We start from the raw sequence: 22,059 nt of genomic DNA on the forward strand, positions 1-22,059 counted from the left end.
GTCATCACCAGAACAGAGCGTGCAAAACAAAGGTGAAATATCCAAAAATATCAAAATGCTTTTTACAACCTCTGATAATGCAAGAAGAAAAACATATGCCATATCCGGCCCCATTATGGGACTCAGTGAACAAAATGTGGTCGTCATCCCGTCACTAGCACCACAGCACAACATACATCCAGAGTAGGGAATATCTCCGTAACAAATCATATCATATTATATCATATCATCAGCATACGTGTACATGGCACAACATAACTCCATAAACCCATGTACAGGGTATACCTGCCCCCTCAATTCAGGGCACGACAAATAATGCAGAGAGGTACGCACAATAACAAACCTGGCTCGGGCTTAGTAAAAGAAGCATTGAGGCATCCACTAGTGGAGTAGTGAGAAACTAGATGCAATTTAAATCATATTTGAGACTCGATGGGGTACTTAAAATGAGCTATCATTCAAAAATCAAGACAAGAGTCATATCAAGTACCTTTTAAAAGCTACTATGGGTTATATCAAAATAGAACTTTTGGAATCATATATACATATCAAGGCATAACAAAATATCTTTTGGAAGTCCAGAAATTGGCCATCCTAGCGGCTCTATGAATAGGAACTTTTTTGGAATCATATAAAAGTCATATACTTGTTTCATACAAACCATGCTAAAAAGGAAGATTAGCTTTATATACTTACGTCAAAACATGCCAAGAGAAAGAATAAGCTTATGTACTTCATCTATTTATTTCATAAAGATCATGCCCAAAAAGAAAGAAAGATTAGCTTTACCTACTTGTGCCCAAAACATGCCAAAAGAAAGTATTAGCTTTACATACTTGTTCCCAAAACATGCCAAAAGAAAGTATTAGCTTTACATACGTCTTACGGATTACTCTTAACACGTTCGCCTCATCGTCTCTTGAACCTATTTAACATGAAAGTAATACTATGGTTAATGACCTTTCACTTTCTAATTCCAACTCTACAACCAAGTCTCCATAGAGGTCATTTCCTTATCCATTTCCCTCGACTAGTTCATTACTAGTTCCTAAGTTATCAAAAATTCGATAGTATCTTCCCTATAACTTCAACATCCCCGAGATTTCCACTCAGCCACCATGTCAACAATCATACCAACAACAAAAACTAGCAGAATATATACAAGTAAATCACTTCAAAATTACTCAATACAACTCCAAACTACTAGCTCAAAACTACGATATCAAAATAGAGTTTTTATATCTTTATTTCATAAAATCTTTAACCATACCAAATAGAGGGTCATGTGGCTGCAACCAGAAGCATCCATACCCTTTTTAAAAAACTTTAAAGCCCTGAAACACGTAACCCAACCAACTGCACCCGCAGCACCACAATGACAATTCACTACTCGACTTCGATTTAGCTATAACCACTTCAATTTATTTTGTTTTAAACGTCAATCAACCTTATGAAATTTTTACAATTACCTTATTTAAGACATGTAATATACCTCATATCAACATCATAAACTCCAATTTTGAAAGAGAAAACTTTACCTTACCCGAAACTCGCCAAAACTTACCGGAACTCGCCTTGGAATTTCTTTTAGCGCAGCTGAAACTTTGGGTTATTTGTTAATGTTTTGGTGCTTCTCGACACCATAAATTTATACTACTAAAAACTTCATACCTTCATGGTATACTCCGTATAATTAATTTATGGAACGAAATCAGAGAACTTACCTTTTTCTTCTCCCAAAACCGTAGCTCTTTGTTCTCTCTTGCTTAAGTTTCTCTTCTCTTCTTTTTGTCTAGAACTTTCTTGGAGATAATATGACTTATGAAATAAGGATGGAAATAAAAAGTCATAAACATACATATATAGACTACTCTAAGGGGTGACACATGTCAACCCCTAAGTGGTGACACATGTCAAGCCCTAAGTGGTGACACATGTCAAGCCCTCATTGGGCCAGCGCATCACCTCCTCTAAATCGGGGCTGCCATGTGGCATGTAGGTCCCACCCCTTGATCCATCTGCTGCCACGTATCACTCTCTCATATTGCCACATGGCACTCTCCCATGCTGCACGTGTCACCTTCTTTTCCCCCTCATGGGTTCGTAATCTCGTCTTTTTTTTACGAATCTATGTAATCCTTACTACATAAGTTTGGTATGTACTCAAGTAGCTTAAGTATGTAAAATATCCCAAGTAATAGATTTCACAAGTAAGTCGAGTCCTACGACTTACTACTTGACCTCCAACTCCTCTTTTTTTTTCCTTTGTTCTTCTCCTTTGTCAATTTCTCTTGGAGGTTCTAGAGGTTTATGACTAAGTGCCCCTTTTTATTCATTCATCACATGGATGAATGACTTGGGCTTGGGTCTTTTGTTTGGGCCTTTCTTGTTTTGTTTTTTTTATTCTTTCAAGCCCAATCACTTAGTCCATAGGTTTTCATGAAATTAAGTTTTTTTTTGAAATTCTCATTTTGCTCTTGGCCTTTTACAATATTTCCACATCCAAAATTTTCATAACCAACTTATGTATCAAACAAGATCAAAACATAGCATTATCCTTAACTTGTTACAATTATCCCAAAATGTCCAAATGTGCAAAATACGGGTCATAACATGATGAACCGACTTTACACATCAATAACACACATTCAAACCTGCTAGACACTCTCCCTTGTGGTTCTTTCCACACTTCTTGCATACAGGGGTAACTTGGCCAATTGGGGCACCTCCTTGAGGCTTAGGTTTGGGCCCCCTATCTTAGTCAATCCTTGGAGTAGTAGCATTTGAAGAACCTTGACCGGAATACCTTTGGAAAAAATGAGGATGCCCACCACTTCCTCACCTAGCATAAGAGGAATCACCACCATCGGTCTTTGGCCTTTTGGACTCCCTAGTTTTCTCCCTTAGCTTCTCATCCTCTATTTGTTCTGCATGGATCATAAGTTTAGAGATGTCCATTTACTAAATCAACATAGCCGTCTTGCATTCCTTAGAAACCAAATTTGACACTCCCAAAATGAACTTGCTCATACGAGCTCTCGAGTCGGCAACCATGAATGGAACATACTTTGATAATTGGGCGAACTTGAGGGCATACTCCCTCACACTCATACTTCTTTACTAAAGATTGATGAACTCTTGTATCTTGGCCTCCACTCAACTCCAATGGGAAAAAGTGATCAACAAACACTCCTTTGAATTCTTACCAAGTCACGGGATCCGCCTCCCTATGCCTCTTACTCTTCCATTGGTCAAACCAAATCCTAGCCACACCTTTTAATTGATAAGTAGCCAACTCCAACCTCTCAATCGGGCTAATCACCATAATCTCCACAATCTTGTGGATAGTCTCAACAAACTCTTGTGGATTCTCCTCTACCTTGGAACCCTAGAACACTAGAGAATTCATCCTTATGAAGTCACAAACCCTTGTTGCCATTGTACCCATATTTGGGTTCACGGAAGAAACCACCTCACAATTGTCTTATGCCAACACGGCCTGAGAAATCACTTGAATGACCACTCGGAACTCGGCATTAGTTACTTGGTCATTTAAGAGATTATTTGGATCTTGTTTCTCCTCTTCGACCATATTCCTTCGAATGGGGTATCTTCATGGTGGCATTTTCTGAAAATTACAAAGAACAAGTGTTAAAGGGAAAGACTTAGAGTACCACTCTACCGCACGACAAAGATCATGAAAGAAGTCAGATTTTCCTAAGATGCCTCATAGCCTCCTATTCATAGATGTGGCGCGCTTCATACCGATGAACAAGACTCTATTTGACACAGCATGTTAGACACCCTAGGACCTCCTAAACCATGTGCTTTGATAACAAGTTTGTTATAACCCTAAGCTAGGTCCTAGATGTGACATAGCGATCTGGAACTCGAAGGACCCCAACCAAGACATCTTAGCATACATCACAAATATAATGTAAATAAACATAATAAGTGGAAGAATCAACTCAAAATAGAAGTCAAAGAGGAAGTAAACCTAACTCAAATGTCTAACATGGAATACATCAACTTTTAACGTCTAAACATGCCACTGTACTAGACTTAATGTGGGCTTTATGACAAGCTCCTAGCTCACCCGAATCATAAGAGAAAATCAAGCAACAATATAAAAGAAAAGTCATGTCATCATTAAATGAGGACTCACCAGCTCTTGAGAAAACTTAAACCAACTCTAGCCACGAATGTGAGGAGCGTAAGTATTGTTCATCCCTACATTATGAGACAATGTAGGTGAAATATGCGTTAGTACATAGAATGTACTATGTATGTAAGATATGCATGAACAAATGATAGAACATGAGAAATATGACATAAGATGCATGACCAACATAAATAAGCATAAGTAAGGCTTAAAAATCATTTGAAATCACATGAAAACTTATGGTCAATGCATCATTAAACTTCATAGTAAAACTTACATCTTTTCATACAACTTGTGTGGGATAAGACATTTAACCAACATCTAAGACCATGCAAGCTATAACATGAAATCTAATGTAACTCCCACATCGAGAAGAGAGAGGCTACTTACCAAGATAGACTCTGTAAGAATAATTTTAACATCATGAGATATATGTGGATCCACTAGCTAAGCCATAAGGCAACCTATGGGGGCAATATAGTTTGGGACTTTAGGTTTCTACTAGAATTCCCTTGGGTAACTAACTACATTACCGAACCGAACGCCACCTAAAAGTCCTCGGTGCTTAGTTAATATCCCAATGGAATTCTTTAAAATATTAAAACATCACCATTAACTTCATCATGAAAATAATCATTAGATTTGCTCATTAACTTTAGTGATTCATAAGAATCATTAAAGTTTGGTGAGAATTGTCCTTATCACCATCTTTAATCATCATTTGAGTGAGAATTTTCCTTATCACAGCATAATAACTTTCTTGGATCATCATTATAACTTTCATCATTCAATCATGAGTCTCAACTCTTTCATAAAAGCTTCCTTTTGAAAATCATTGAACTTCATAATAATCATAATTCATGTAAATCATCATTAAAAATTGCTTCATGCATGGACATTCATAATTCAACTTGAAATCATGCAATTAATATAGAATCATTCTTATAATGATCATTGATAACAATTAAAAATGTAATTGAAACAATCCAATGCAATTTATCAAACTAGAGTTACAAAACCAATGAAATTAAAAGAGATCTTTGAGGAAAACCTTGGGACTCCATGGGTGAAAGGAACCCATGGATCAAATACCACATACCTTGGTGAATTAACTCAGAATTTGAAGAAGAACCTTGTTGTTCTTGAAACCCTATCTTGAGTTTTGTGAGAGAACCTTGAGAGACCCTTAGAGTATTTTGTGAGAATGATTTAGAATAGGAGGGGGATTTTGAAGCGTTGGGTAGTTATAGGCTTTGAACTTGGCCCAGAATATGTCTAGATACATTGAACCTAACTTGGGAAAACGATAATATTACCCCTCATTAAACTCAAATTTGACCTTACGAATTGACTCATACGAGTCGTAGATCCCTTTACGACTCATCATCTTGATTCGTTCTGCAGGTCTAAGAAGACCCTAATTTCAGAGCCTTTGATTCCTTCCTATGAGTCATGGTTATGACTCGTCAACACTCTTACGGTTCATAGACCCTAGTCATCCTGCAGGCCCTAAAAACCTGCATATTTCCTGAGTCTTTGAAGTTTCTCTACGAATGAATATTAGGACTTGTCAATAGGCCTACGAATTGTCCTGTTGAGTCATAGGGCCTCTATGAGATTTGGTCCTGAATAGGCTTAAGAGCTCTCTGTATGATTCATCCCCACGTGTCATAGGAGTATGTACGAGTCGTATGGGGAGTCGTAGACACAGATACAGTCATACCTTATGAGATTTTCTTTCGTTCCAACTTTCCAATTTCTGGGCTCTTAAAAAAATCATGCCTAACTCAGAAAATATCAATACTTACGATTTAATATGATATATGGACCCATGCATTATGTTATGAATTTCAAGTATAAACTATGGATTTACAATCATGAATTTGATGAAGCATTATGTATGATTTACGAAAATTATGACCTATGATTCAAGTATGTTTTCAAGCAGGTAACCATGAACTATGAAAGATTTTCTCACGATATGAAAGAACTCATGATTTAGATGCTTAGAAAGGTAATTGTCTATATGTTAATGTTATGATTATGTTTTCAAGGAGCTATTCTTATGATGTATTTTATGACATGGATTGGTTGAGTATTGCATTTTCTAATGATTATAATTTATGTATTCCGTTGGGATTAACTTAGCAATGTGAGAACTTTGTAGTAGGGACTTGGTAAGAGAGTCCCTAGTAGCAACCCCTAGTTCCAAACTACTACCCCTGTAGGTGCCTTAATGGCCTAGCTAGTGGATCTACATATAGCTCATGTTCATGTTTATACATATTCTACCTTAGCAAGTAGCCTCTCTCTTCTCGGTGTGGGAGTTACATCGGATTTCATGTTATAGCTCACATGGTCCTAAATGTTGGTTAAAGTTAATATCCCATATATGTATATATATATATATATTCTTATAAGTCCTCAAATGATGTTTTATGATGCATTGACCTTATTAAATATTTTCAAGTGTTTTCAAGCTTTATTTCATGCTTTCAAGATATCCCATATCTAAATGTTGGTTAAAGTTAATATCCCATATATATATATATATATATATATATTCTTATAAGTCCTCAAATGATGTTTTATGATGCATTGACCTTATTAAATATTTTCAAGTGTTTTCAAGCTTTATTTCATGCTTTCAAGATATTGGGTCATCCATCACATGTTCATATTAATTATGTTCGATTATTCTTGTTCATGCATATTTCTCACTACTTAGTACATTTCATGTACTAACACATACATTTGCCTACATTGTATCATAATGTAGGGCTCAACGATCATCCTAAACATCCCATTCATGGCTAGATTTTGAGTTACTATCTACTTGTTGGTGAGTCGTCATGCTCCGAGGATGAAACATTTATGATTTCCTTTATGTTCATTCTTTAGTTCTTCCTTTTTATTTGGTGAGCTAGTAGCTTGTCCTATGCCATGTCTAGACTAGTAGAGACATGTTAGATTGTTATGTCTATGTTGTCCCGTCTATTCGGAGTTTAGCTTGATTTTTCTTATATCGAGATTTTCATGATGTATTTATGATTATCTCTTGATGTTGTCTTATTTACTTTATGTATGCTCATTTATGATATGCTAAGAGGCTTGGTTGGAGTCTCTATCCTAATTGTCGTGTCACGTCTAGGGCCTAGCTTGGGTCGTGACAATTTTAGGAATCAATATTATAAAGATAATTAAACAGTAATTTGAGAATTTTTTTTAGTAATTTATAATTTTATCTATTGTAGCATCATTTAGTGAAGAACTAAAAGTTCAATCAACATTTCTAAGAGTCTTTAAATGGAATATATATATACAGAGGGTTGTTCATGGTTATGGTTAAAAAATCAATCTAAATCGTAATTCGAATCATAACTATTAAAAAATCGATATTTGATTTGGTTTGGTTTGGTTAGGTTTGATTTTAAATTTTGAAAACCGATACTATTTGATTTGATTTTGATTTTACTAAAAATTTATAAAAATAACCAAATCGAACCGAGAAATTATATATATATATATATATATATATATATATATATATATATATATATATATAGAGAGAGAGAGAGAGAGAGAGAGAGATTTTAATCCCTGTATTATCGCATAATTCCAGTTTTAGTCCATGTGTTATTTGATATGCATGTTTAATCTTCAATTATTTAAAGTGTACGATTTTGGTCCTTGAAGTTAACAAAAGTTAACTATTTAACAGAATGATTATTTTAAAATATATAAAATAAAATAAATTGAAAGGTTGGTGATTTTAAATGCCTGAAGAATTTTGTACAGAATTTTTTGAATTTAATAAAAATTAAATAATAATTTTTTTAAAGAACGAAAGTTGTTAGGATACATAGCCTTAAGGAGATTGTCCACCTACTAAACTCTTTCAAATGTAATCATATTTGACCTTGATTAGTAATCATTGAAAAAGAGAAGAAAACAAGTTGCTAATGAATCAAAAACAGTGCAAATGGAGAAGCAAATGGGACTAGTTTATATATTATTGTATATTTTTTAAAAATATATTTTTAAAAATATATAAATATATTTTTAATTTTATATACGTAATTCTTCAAATATTTAGAATCACTAACCCTTTATTTTATATATTTTTAAATAATCAATTTGTTAAATAGTTAACTTTTGCTAACTTCAAGAACAAAAATCACACTTCAAATGTGCATAGTTAAATAACACAACGATTAAAACTGAAATTATGCAATAATACAATAACTAAAACTACTAATTCTCCCTATATAAATAGTTATTTTCTCCGTTCCTGATTAATCTTTGTTACTTGGACTTGAACTTGAATTTTGTGTTATTACTTGTCTTTTTAAGAGTAAAAATTATGAAAAGGAGCAGACAGGAGTAAAACCAAGTAGAAAGCCTTGAAACTAACAACAGCACTGACCAGAAGAGGATGAAAGAGACATATCTCCAAGTTTCTGCTATATAACACAATCAAGATTAGAGTATAACATGTTTAGGGTCAAGGATTACAGACAGTAAATGACCCTGAAAGCTAAATACTTCACAACATTAACTTGAGAGTTGTCTTTACTCTCACATTTGAAGTATGTCTTCTGTTTCCTCATTTGTCTTCTTAACTTATGTTTCAGAAAACATTTGCAGAAACATCATCTTCCAGGGAAAAATAAGCGAGGCAGGCAGTTCCCTTTTAAATACTTCACACTCTTACCTAAGATGGTGGAAATTTCAATTTTTACAGGCATCAAGTGAACGAACTACAACTTAAGCTCAGATCAAGACTACCTTATCAACGGTACAGCTTGCTGAGGAATGCGGAAGCTGGATCCAACATCTAATGACTATCATCAAAACTGTCTGGAGCATTTTGTCTTCTCTTTTCTCTCCAATTTTCGCCCCACATTTTAGCCTCCGCAACTGCTCTTTCTCGATCCAAATCCCTGTTTAATATCCTTGCTGTTTCCCTTGGAGAATCTTCCTTCTCAGATCCTCCGTCCAAGTCCCATTTACGTCCTGATACTCCTCCTGCCCCATCTTCATTCCTAAATATTCTTCCACCTCTATCATCTTTATTTCTCCTATCATTACTGTCTGCCCCAAATCTATGAATTTGCCCAGAAACTGTACCTGGATCATATGCCTGGTTTGCAAGATAAGAAAGAGCAGTGACCACATCCCCAATTAGCGGACGAGCAGCAGCCTGTTCTTGGATACACATGGAGGCCACAGCTAAAGCCTGGTACAGACCTCTCATTGGAAATTGTCCTTGCAGACTTGGATCAGCTAATTTTGCAAACTTCCGCCGATCATTAAACAGTGGCCTAGCCTGGATGTACATTCAGAATACAAAGGATAGTCAATCATTTAATTTCACAGCTGAGCATGTCATTTTCACACAAAAACGTGATCAGTCGCAGAGCCAGGAATTCTGCTAAGGTGATTCAAAAAATACAAGAATGACGCACTTGAGATCTGAACCCATGACTTAAAGTGACTTTCACTTGAATCCCCTTCCCAATAGGTGGCTTCATTCTTGGACGTGATCACAAGTAATATAAATAATATCAACAAATTGCTAAACTAAAGGAAAGACATAAGTAGATTACCCATGCGACAAGGTTTTGTTCTCCCTGAGGTTTGGTGCTGTCAATAGCCTTACGTCCAGTGATAAGCTCCAAGAATACAACCCCAAAACTATAGACATCAGATTTGACAGTCAATTGTCCAGTCATGGCATACTCAGGGGCACAGTAACCATAAGTTCCCATGACCCTTGTGGACACATGTGACTTGTCTCCAGTAGGACCAAGTTTTGCTAGCCCAAAATCAGAAAGCTTCGGAAAAAAGTTTTCTTTAAGCAATATGTTGGATGACTTGAAGTCTCTATAAATAACAGGAGGGTTCGCCTTATCATGAAGGTGCTCCAAACCTTTAGCTGCACCAGATGCGATCTTCATTCTTGTGTTCCAATCTAGTGGCTCTTTATCAGGAGGGAGATCTGCACAGCACTTATTCACATGAGATCACTTAAGAAAGCCTAGAGCCACAAAATTCTGCAGTATATTATTGTTCAAAAAAAAACTAATGAAACAGGTAACATACACAATCTAAGTTTAAAAACTGGCAATCAAAGGTACACCTTAGAGAGAAATGGCTAGGCATTAGAAGACAGATATACAATCATAAAGCCATAAGAGCTCTTTAAACCGCCATCATATTATGGACCTATGGGATACTAGGCTTTTATTCTTTCTCCTTGTCCTAAAATTATCATCTATACAACACTGGTTCTTCTAATATAATCCCAGGCATATCACATAATAGAATGGAAAGAATGGCGGGCAGGTTTCCAGCAATTGAGGACTGCCACGGAAACAATAAGGCAGCATTAATAATGAAAAGGTAAAGACAACTTCCACTGAGATTATAATATATAGAACTCTGCAGGCGTACTTACTGCATAACTAGGGTTCAGACTTAAGGATGTACTACACTAAGAACAATTAAGTGTAGAAACTAAAGGAAAATCATAGCTGAAATGAATGAACACCAACACCACCGATTGGGTGTGTGAATATTTCCCTCAGATAAATGGTGTTATGGCCAATGGCAGATCTAGGATTTTTACTAAGGAGTTTGAAATATAAAAATGTAGGATTTGAGATTTGTACTTGGAACCTCAAGGTGAATTTTGAACTCCTAAAACACTAAGCCAACTTCTACTCTTGTGTTAAGAGGATTCAAAATCAATATATATCCATTAAAAATTTAAAAGTTACCTTATATATAGTGTAATTTTTTTGCTGAGGGAGTTTGGCCCCCTCTAGATCCGCCACTGGTCATGGCAATACAAGACAAATTCTGGTGGAACAAGAAACAATATCATCACCACAGTCATGGCAGTTCAGATCTAAGTCCATGTGTAAGGAACCATATTTTCTTATTGGTATGTGCAGGAACGAGTCATATGTAACTTCAGACGGAGATATAAGATTACATGGAATATTGGTTACTGCATATAGCACAATAGTACATCTAAATATATAGGTAGATAATATATAAAAGCAACAAGCACAAAAACAGGACTAGCCACCCTGATGAAATCAACTGGATGCTTCATGTGATTTCATGGAAAGATTCCTCTAATGAGAACTTGGGTACTGCCTGCTTGAATGCTTGCAGAATATGGTCTCTTCAAGGCAAGTTATCCCTGTCTTTTTTCATATAAGGGGAACTCTGCAAATTATTGTACTGATTTTTGACTTTTTATATAGCTTTTTTTAAGAAATAACCCTGGTGTCTAGGACAACATGTGCACGAATTAATTCCATCGGGTACCTGTTACCTCCCATCAGCGCAAGTACCAAATAACTCTGTCCATCAAAGCTTGGACAAGTTTTTTATATAGGAACTCAATATTAACCAAAAGTTCCTTTGCTTTTACTTATCCTGCTTCTAGGAACACTGCATTGTATTTAAGCACATTTCCTCTCCCTGGCTGCTTAATAGTGTTAGTTATATAGTTCCTTTCTTTGGGTTTTTATTCATGTTTACAAGTAGTGGTTATTCCTTGGTTCTATCTTATCAAAGATAGACAAGTTTAAGATGTGTACTTAACAAATCACCAGAGAATAGGAACTTCAGGCTGAACCTCGAGTTCCCATCACTTGCATTCAATTATTTGAAACATTGAGCTGAACACAACGTGTAGTTTGCAGAAACACATGCATATTTTTGAGAAGAAAAAAAAAAAAAAAAAAAAATATATATATATATATATATATATATATATATGAAACACATACATATCAAAAAAGCAATAACTATATTACTCTCTCCCCACAATGGGAAAGTTAGAAAATTTTCTACGGGTGTTCAAACTTTGAAAAAATAAATACAATATATTTTTTTGATGATTGATGGGTGCATTGAAATTTTTCTATCACAAATCAGTTTTTGGTTGGAAGTAGTAAAGATATGACAATTGGGCCAAATTCAACCCCAAAAGTTAGCTAATGAGGGGAGGGTCTCTAGCAGATCACCAGTCCATTCTCCAACCAATGTGCGATCTAACCCACTCTAACACCACCTTCACGCTCAGGCCCAATGGGAGTGTGGACCGAGATCCCAAACGGGGATGAACCTAGCTCTGATACCATGTGCCTAACTCAATGCCAAAACCTAGCTCTTAAGGTGAGGATTGCCCATGTCGATATAAGCAGACCACCAGTCTATTTCCCAACCAATTTTGATTAGATTAGAGTGGGTTAGAGTCCTACATTGGTTGAAAACTGGACAAGTGATCTTCTTATATTGACTTGGACAATTCTCATCTCAAGAGCTATCTTTGGGATTGAGTTAGGCCATGGTACCATATGTTTACATAGTATCAGAGCCAGGTCAATTTGGGCTCTTGGTTCACGCTCCCATTGGGCCTGGACGTAAAGGAGGTATTAGAGTCCCCACATTGGTTGGAGAATGGACTGGCCGTCTGCTTATACGGACTCGGATAATCCTCACCTCATGAGCTAGCTTTTGAGGTTGAATTAGGCCCCTGTTACATATCTTTACAGAAGCCAAAAAAATGAAATGTTTGGTAGGTTAAAATTGTCACGTATATAGACTATGGAGCAATTCATTTATGTATGGATGCATTGAAATATTTTTTGAGGAATTTTGCTAACACAACTCAATTTTGTTGGAAGCAAACAAAAGAAAAAGAAAGTAGAAAGAATTTGGTTTTAAAATTAAATAAATAAGAAAATTAAAGTAAAGATAATAATTTGAGTAGAACCAATGATCACATATGTCTAGATAAAGGAAACATTTTTTATAGGATTTCCATAATTCTAATTCTTGTAAATGTCAAGAATTGAAATTAATGGGATCATGAAAAAGAAACACCAAATCTGATATTTGATATAGAAAGGGGGAAATTTAGAACTGGTTGGTTATAAAGATGAATAAGTCCCAACAACATTATAGAGAGAAACCAAATAGAACAAACCAGTCTGTCAAGTATGATTCTCTTTTTTTTTTGGTTAAGAAAGGGCCTAACAGTTTTAACTATATCGACCGTGCGACTTCCTGACGAAGGGTGCTCAACTAACCACCCTTTGACTTGAGTGCAGGTATTCGATATGGGTGCGCATCTAGAGGTCGAATCTTTCATGATTTAAATTTTACAATTCGCAGATATGAATACGGGTGCGGAGGTTCAACTAAAAAAATTCAAATATCTAAAAAATTGATTTACAAAAATATGTCTAAATTATGAGACATTATGTGGAAAATTTACAAGGTATTCTGAAGAGAAAATATTGATCAAGATGAAAATCCCAAAAGGAGATGAAAGAATAAGGACTGACAGAGAAATTTCTATGGACAAACTATTCCATTTTCTTCAACTTCACCTTAGCCTTTTGTTTTATTTGTCCCAAATTTCTGTATCGATTTTTGTCAAAGTACTCATAATCGATTGACTAGATTGGATACGGATCGCACACTCATGTCGTGTCGACACGGGTGTGGCACAAAAAATAAAGAGTCCGAACAACTTAGGTCATTGCAGATCCACCTCTGTCTCTCCCTCCCTAAAGATGGCACTATCCGGATAGTCCAATAGTTTTGTCTTTGACAAATATTTTTCTGAACATCTTTTTAATAAAAATGTAATTCATATTATTAAGTTCACAAACATGTAAATTCTATCTCAAGAAGAGTTCAGAAGTCGCACTGAAAATAGGAATCCCAACATTAGTTTTGGGACACAAGAAGTAATACATATAGAATATCTTGCGGCATGTTATGGGGTATAAGCCACATGCTACATAAACAGAGAAGAAATATAAATCAGACAACCAGAATGCCATGCAAAATAGGTTACCATGAAGGTGATCCTCTAGTGATCCCAAGGGCATGAACTCATAGACAAGAAGCCTCTGGTCCCCATCAGCACAGTAACCAATTAAATTCACCAAGTTAGGATGATGAAGAAGACTAAGCATAAGAACCTCCACTAAAAATTCTCTATTCCCCTGAAGCCCATTCCTATCCAATTGCTTAACTGCAACAACCTGGGAAGATCAACCAATTATTCATCAAACATATTTAACTGAAGGAACAAAAGTTTACAGCAACTACCTGGGACGTTCAAGAATCTTCACATTTAATGGTTGTAAAATATAAGATAAATTCAAACTTTTGGCGAACGAAACATTGACAATGATTAGAGGCCGGCAAGGTCCAATTTTGGACTTAAGAAGCTTAAAGATGGTACTTTGAACATTTTAGTCCATATAGAGTCAAATGAGATGAATATCTTATTTCCTTTGTGATCCGCTCAGAATGTTCAATTATTCACAGCTAATGGCACATGTTAGAAACGACATGGAAGAAGCAATTGCCTACCCACATAAACTACTAAACTATTAATCTCTTATTATTTCTGTCATCCAGCATTTTTCTGAGTTTCTTCATAGAAACTATCTTATAGATTGAGAATTAGTTAATGTGAATTTATGAAAATGACTTGCTTGAACATTTAGGCCTGAAATTTACCTCCTTCTTGTAGTGCTCTTCAAGAGTCTAGAAGAAACGATATCAATAACATGTACAACTACAAGGGGTGGTGTCAAGAAGAATTATTTTATGAACTATGAAAGCTATGAAAATCTACAGCACTGTCTTGCTTCAACCTTGTTACTAATTTGCATATGCTAAGATACTCTAATTGGCAATGCTCCTCAAAACTTTAGGATAAATTGTAATAATGATGTTGTTTAGCCACAAGGGAAGTTTCAAATGATAGCAATCTCTCCTTCAATATTGGTGAAGAAGTTGACATGATTGTAATAGGAAGGGATACATCTAGAAAAGTTATCATATTTTGTAAATAATTAACATTTACTTGAGCTTGCTTTATTCAGATTTATTGGTTTCTCCTTAAAATATAACCAGAAGCCCACATACTGAAACTTTTGTAGTATTGTTAGTACTTATGACTTATGAGTTGCTTTTGTGGTTGTAGCTGGCAGTAAACAATAAACTGAACCTTACTTCACAAAAATCTTATAAGATCAGAATACACTAGAGTTATGCTAAGAAACAAGGGACAAGAATCCAAAGGTGTTTTGATAAGAATCGGGTTACTTGAAAGAAAACAAGAAAATAATGCAGAACGGAAAGTACGAAGATTAAAGATAGGAATTTAAAGATATGCGAAATTCGAGAATAAAATCCCCAAATTTTATAATGAAGTACTAAGAACCCTAATTGATCTTGGTATTCAAAAATTAATGGATCAAAGCTAATTATAATATTAATAGAGTCAATTCAAGAACCTAGAAAACAAAGTGATCTAGACTCCTATTTTGATGAAATTAGATACTAATTAGTATAAGACTAACTACATTGTTTAATTTACTTTAATAGATACCAAAGATATCAAGTTAAGAATTAATCTAACCTCTTAAAGAATGTTTCTTGTAAGGTTGCAAGATGAAATCATAGACATCACACCCAAAGGTGTGAAGGAAGAGAAACCTTTCAAATTCTATTAATAATAATGTTGTTATTCGAAAAATAACAAAAAATCACTTCTTGTTATAAACATATTTGTATTATAGTGAATATTTTTTTTATATGCAAGGTAAGGCTGCGTACAATAGACCCCTTGTGGTCGGGCCCTTCCCCGAACCCTGCGCATAGCGGGAGCTTAAGTGCACCGGGCTGCCCTTTATGTATCTTTTGGAGAAAAGTTAGGAACCCTAACTTAGGGACCAAATCAAATTTCCCCTATAAATTAAAGGGGTTCTCTTTATTGTAAAGAATCCCTCAAGAGACATAAGAAATCTTTCCTGTTCTCCCTACTATATTCTTCTTCTTATTGTTTTATAGTTTCATAACACGTTATCAACATGAGACTCTAAATATCATCACCTTCAAGTTGAATATCATTTTCTTGTTGGTGTTGTTGGCCTTACGATTTTAAAGGAACAATATCATTGTTCTAGTCACTGAGATTTCTTGTGTTCTACTGACTATGGTCTGATGCTAGAATCGAGAGGTATGTTTTTATTTATTTATAAATTTCTACTTTACTCAATCAGTTGGTTTAAGCTTACATATGAAAATCATGGACAAGGAAAAGATTATTATACAAGAGTTGATGTACACATCCTCACGCGGCTAACGATGGAGGAAATCAAACCAGTAAAGTAATTGATTTGTCTTCCTACTTTCCCTTCAAATAATATTCTAATATTATCATAACTTGATCACATAAAATGTGGATTTGATATGGTTTATGCACTATGTGTGGTCAATGAATTATTTTTTTGTCATAAAAGGATATTTTCATGAGGTTATATTTTCTAAGTTTTAACATGACTAAATTTGTTAATGTTAATGGCCATTACAAGTGGGAATACTTTTAAGGACTCGTGTGTGAGTCTTATTGCACTTTGGCTTATTATGTCTTTAGTTAAGAATAAGACGATGGATTCAAGTCCTATTGCAGCAAACAAGTAAGACACTGAATTAAAGTCTTGGTGCATCATGGTAATAAGATATTTGGTTTGAATCCCATTGCGTTATGACATAACAACCTTTATTTGGGTAAGACGTTAGGTTTAAATCTCGATATACTATATTGATGATATAATGATGACTAAGGCAAACAAATATGTTTTTGATGAATAATCATGAAATGTCTCATTGAACCTACTCACAGTGAATGTGGTAGCAGTGCATAATATGTCTGAAAAAAGATAAGTGATTGAATAATGCACATGAACATGGAATGAGGTAGTAAGCTATCATAATTTGATATGCTCAGATGATTGTATTCCATTCATGAAGAAGGATAACTTTGGATAAATGCTACAAATATAGATTCATTCCCTAAAGTGAATGTGATAGTATTCAATAAAGCTTATCAATACAGATGTGCACTTTGTTGTGATGGTATCATGACTCACCTCCGAAAGAGATGGGGTAATTGAGAAGAAATAAATCTAAAATTTACTTTCGAAGTAGTAACCCTGAAATTTATTCAGGTAATAGTGAATTAAAAATTTACTAAGGGTCTGTTTGGAAAGTCGCCCTGATAATTGGATTTGGTGTAATTGAGTGTAATAACATTGTCTGGCATGTTTGGTAAACCATGTAATTACTTGGTCAGCAGATAATTCATTGTAATTGGCAGGGAGTAACTACACTCTCCAATTCTCCGAGGGGAAGTTGTGAATTGCTGGTAATTACACGATGTAATTGCAAGCTGGTTACTTTTTAATTTCTTTCTTTTATTTCTATTATTTTTTGTTTTTATTATTTTAAATAATTTTTATTTTTATTATTCTAATTTTCTAAAAATATGTTTTTTAATTTAATGATTTAAATTTCTTTTTTATTTTGATTATTCTAATATTTTCTAAAACATATATTTTTTATCTTATATTATTTATATTTCATTTCTTTCTCATTCGTAACCTTTATTTCATGTGATTCCATTCAATTTTTCATACTATCTATTTTATTTATTTATTTATTGTTTATTTTTTCATTAAAATAATTTTGTTAGTACTCTAATTCTAAATTAAAGTAGAATTCATTGTTGAAGAAGGTTATAGACATACATTTTCCTTTTCTTTTAAATCATATTTATGTATGTTATGTTGAAATTTGACATAAGAGTATTATGTTAATTTTTTTGTTTTGAATTTAGAACTTATGTTATATTTTCAGTTTCATTTGTTTTAGAAGAATTGACTTGCTTCTTCACATTGCAAGCTATTTATTTTTTAGTTAAACTTTATAGAATATCTTTTTGTCAAATGTTTTAATACATTATATTTATAATATTAATCTATTTATCAAGCATGCATTTCATGAAGTTTATAGAAATATTGTATTTTCAGTTTTTATGATTAATTTAATTAAAATAGACTAATTTGAAAAATACAAATCAATTATTTTTTATAATATTAGTTTATAACATATGTTTATTAATTAGTATATTTTATTAATTCATCAAAAATTAATATATTTTCAAAAGAAAATATATATCTTAAATATTTAATTTTAATATCATTTATAAATTCCCTTGTTTGTATAATATAAATTTTTAATATTTGATAATTAATTTTTATTTTAACAAAATAATATAATGTTATGATTGCATTTGTGCAACCAAACAATACACTTGTAATTACATTGCGACAAACAAACAGGTCATAATAATTACTAGGTTGGGTAATCACTAGGCTGATAATTACTACCCTAGCCAATTCCAATTACTAGGTTGCTTTACAAACAGACCCTAAAGCAAAAGCCACATATCACAGTAAACTTGAACTTTACTACTACAAATAAGTTTATTAGTTGGCATGAACAATTTTGTCAACCCCAAGATGTGCATATTAAGTATTCAACAATATTGAAGAACTAGAAGATTCTTCAAGATTTCTTTACGTTGCTTGTTCTCGTGATAAGTTGATTGAATCAACTAATAATATTGGGATTGAATTCACTAAATTCTGAAAAATATAAAAGGTGAATATAGACCCATTACCTGCCATGTAATGTCTTAAAAAGTTGCATCTATAAGATGGTCACATATGCGTTTATTGTCAACCTATAGTTTGACTTTGTAATGTTGCTTGCTCAATATAAATTGAGTTAAGAGCATAATTTCCTAATTAGGATGGGAATATACCGAACAGTCTTGCTTAGTTGAATGTCATGCTTAATTCATTCTTGATTGATTCAATACCATAGGAATATAGGGTTGACATATTTTGAACGTGCGAATAATATTGCGGGAACATGCTATTCATATGAATGAACTGGTCAACTTGTGAACTGGATAAATTAAGAAGTTGAATCAGTTGAAGAATATGATAGGATTGGTACATAGCCTCTAACCCTAGATTATTTTCATCTCATTGATAACATAAAAATTTGTTCTTCATTCAGTTAAAGTTCATTATTTTTTTTCTTATTTTAATTAATTTAGAAACATGACATTGGAGTTTAATCCTTGTATAGATAACTAGGATTGTTTAATTTAGTGTATAGTTAATAACAAGTCCATGTGGGTTCGACACTCTGAACTTATCGCTTTATTACTCGTTTGACTAGGTATACTTGCATGTGCATTTTGGGGACAACAAATATCACACTTCTTCCCAAAACTACCAAACAAAAGATAAGGAAAGAAATGAAATTTGCATCACAACACACCCCATTTGTGCGTGGATTCAGCCCTCTTTGGGCTGCATGTTTGGCACTCTTTTGGGCTCCATGTTCATCTCTCTTTTGGTCTCCATGTGGCTCAATCTTCTTCCTCTTGGACTTAAACTTGGACCATGAAATATGTGTATCACTTAGTCCACTGTTTGACATAATTCGCCATAATTCTTGGAGTTATTATTGGGGTCTTCTTCCATGAAAAGCATATTCTTGGGCTCATTCTTGAGCTCTTCTTCCACGATAAACATCATCTTGATTCCCAAGCTTTATCCAAGTCCTTTAATGGAAGTATGTCATCACAGATGCTATCATATTTTTTCATGATATGAAATTTGTGGTAGAAGGGAAGAGAAATCAAGACGAACTTTGCATGAAAATGAAGGTAACATGGGTTTCACTTGGACTATTATCTGTGGAATATCTTAAGAATCTCTGCCTCCTCCTTCTCTATGGTATTTGAATTAATGCATTATTTTCCTCCCAAATTAATTAGGCTATAAGGACAAATTGGTGATATCTGACAATTTAGTTCCATAAGAAAATGATCCATCAAGGATCCCTTAAAATGAAATTGATCCGTCTAGGATATGAAAACCTAGCATTTCAGCATATCACGACCCATATCAAGCATAATTTTCATAACCATCATAGGGAAATCTTGGCTCTGTCCCTGAGCACATGAAAGGGAGTCCAGAAATCGAACTCCAGCAGATTTGGTCATCGGAAGATGATGTCTTAAGCTCTTATTTCCTACCAGCTATGATAAGCACCATTAATGGCCTGCTTTACCATTTGCTTTTCTGTGTTCAACTTGGCGAAAAAAAAGACTTTGAGATCATTTTTCTGGTTAATTTTTAGCCAGACACAGCCCCTCTATGAACATGTGTACTTTTAGGCTCATTCAATGCACACAAGCAGGGTGATTGAGGTGATTGTTGATCATTTTTCTGGTTAATTTTTAGCCAGACACAGCCCCTCTATGAACATGTGTACTTTTAGGTTCATTCAATGCACACAAGCAGGGTGATTGAGGTGATTGTTCCACAAGTTTTTAGTTTCTTCACACAAGAATATAGAAAAGGAAAACCAAGTGGGATGAAAGAAACTAGCGAACTGATCACCAAATAGATACAACTACGTGCCATTTCTGAATATCACTAAAAAAAACTTGGTTATCTCCTTTACCTATCTCTCTTCATTTCCTAATCAATTACCTCTTATGTTCTGACAACATGAGAACTACCAGATTAAGGAAATCTTAAATAATTGAAGACTGGAGGTCAGTTAATTGGCTCCTCTACCTATTTCTTTCAAGCGCCTTGTAACAACTTCTGCTGTAAGAACTGCCTATGCCAGAGCGCGGGCGAGCTTCATACTGCTACCCAGAACCCTCCAATTCCAAGTACTAGCAGAAGGAAAAGGAAAAAGGGGCAAGGGCCGGTAACACGGGCAAAAAGGGGGTGTCACCTGGTTGCATGATAATCTAGGAGAAGCAAAAGAACAAACCTCAAAAGGAATTACCTGGCCGCTAGGTAGCTGGCCTTTATAGACACGACCAAACCCTCCTTCGCCTATAAATGATTCTGGCCTGAAGTTATTTGTAGCAGCTGCAAGCTCACGAAAAGTGAATGTATGGGCAGCAATCTGAACGTCAGGCGCATCCTTTAGGCCCAAAAATTCTCTTTTTGAACCATTGGTACTTCTTGTTTTGAGTCTGTCTGCTCCTGTAAAACAAAACAGTGGCGATCCATAACTAGATGAAAAAATCTAACTTATGAGATGTGAAGAGGAAAGGGAATAATCCAAATAGACCTTTCGTCCAAAATCTATCCCCAAGTCAGAAGAGGATACTTGCTCATATCTTTGTTTGGGGAATACCTCATAAAAGATTGATCTTAAGTCCTGTTCAAGATTGATACCGAACAGAGAGACCCTCCGCAACAAGATCAAGTTAGAACCATATATCTCGGGGAATTTTAATAACTATAATCTGTTGGCGGACTGACCAATTCTATACTGAATAGAGAGACCAACGAGATCAAATTAGAACTATATATCTCGGGGAATCTTAGTAGCTCAGTTTTCATCTTAGTCCCCTCCCCCACCCCCCACCCCAATTAATTAATTTTTTTTTATGAAAAAAGAATTCCCAGCTGAAAACATTGGAGGTCTAATAAAATAGTTAATTTGATAAATGGAATATAGGAATCAGAGTGGAGAGATAAGACAACCTGAAGATAACCTGGATAAATTTGGGGGGGCAGCGAGATGGGCTTGCTTGCGGTTACGATCATCTCTATCTTTCTGGGAATTCAGCTTCTCCTCCTCTTTTGAATCAAAACAGGAGAAGCAACCCATTTATTAACCTTTCAAGATCCAATCTTTGAATAACAGCAGCTAAACCTCAAAATCAGCTCAATCGATGTTCCAGATATCTGTGATCAACAACAACTAGAGTAAAAAGATGCTAGATTAGAATTTTATTTAGAAGAAGAATAAAAGAGAAAGGAAGAAGCTAGTTTGTTTAGAGGAAAGGAAGGAATCGTAACTATGGGGATAATAGATAGTGTAGAGTTGTCAGAGAGTTGTAGCCGGCTTTTCATTACACTACTCGCTTTTGGTTTACATACAATTGTACTAGT

The 22,059-nt window shown here is 34.6% G+C and overlaps 1 protein-coding gene across 3 annotated transcripts; it reads right to left on the reverse strand.

Moving 5' to 3' along the window:
* Positions 1-8,609: 8,609 nt before the first annotated feature.
* LOC129880555 (serine/threonine-protein kinase PBS1) lies at positions 8,610-22,059 on the reverse strand. Of its 3 annotated transcripts, none has more exons than XM_055954636.1 (6): positions 21,967-22,059; positions 21,649-21,868; positions 20,939-21,141; positions 14,052-14,241; positions 9,772-10,163; positions 8,610-9,491 (listed from the first exon to the last, which is right to left on the reverse strand). In XM_055954636.1, exons 2-6 carry the CDS (start codon positions 21,773-21,775, stop codon positions 9,000-9,002), a joined length of 1,404 nt encoding a protein of 467 aa, XP_055810611.1. In that variant the 5' UTR covers positions 21,776-21,868; positions 21,967-22,059; the 3' UTR covers positions 8,610-8,999. The 3 variants fall into 3 exon arrangements, with proteins under 3 accessions (XP_055810611.1, XP_055810613.1, XP_055810612.1); XM_055954638.1 differs by having other exon boundaries at positions 21,649-21,852; positions 21,967-22,048; XM_055954637.1 differs by lacking the exon at positions 21,967-22,059 and having other exon boundaries at positions 21,649-21,946.

This window comes from Solanum dulcamara, chromosome 2 (genome assembly GCF_947179165.1).
Source record: "Solanum dulcamara chromosome 2, daSolDulc1.2, whole genome shotgun sequence".
NCBI lineage: Eukaryota > Viridiplantae > Streptophyta > Magnoliopsida > Solanales > Solanaceae > Solanum > Solanum dulcamara.

Coding starts and splice junctions, on each gene's coding strand:
- LOC129880555 (XM_055954636.1), bottom strand. CDS start 21,775: ATGGGTTGCTTCTCCTGTTTTGATTCAAAAGAGGAGGAGAAGCTGAAT. Junction 10,164..14,051: donor ACTAGAGGATCACCTTCATG/GTAACCTATTTT, acceptor AGTGCTGTGCAG/ATCTCCCTCCTGATAAAGAG. Junction 9,492..9,771: donor AACAAAACCTTGTCGCATGG/GTAATCTACTTA, acceptor ATGTACATCCAG/GCTAGGCCACTGTTTAATGA.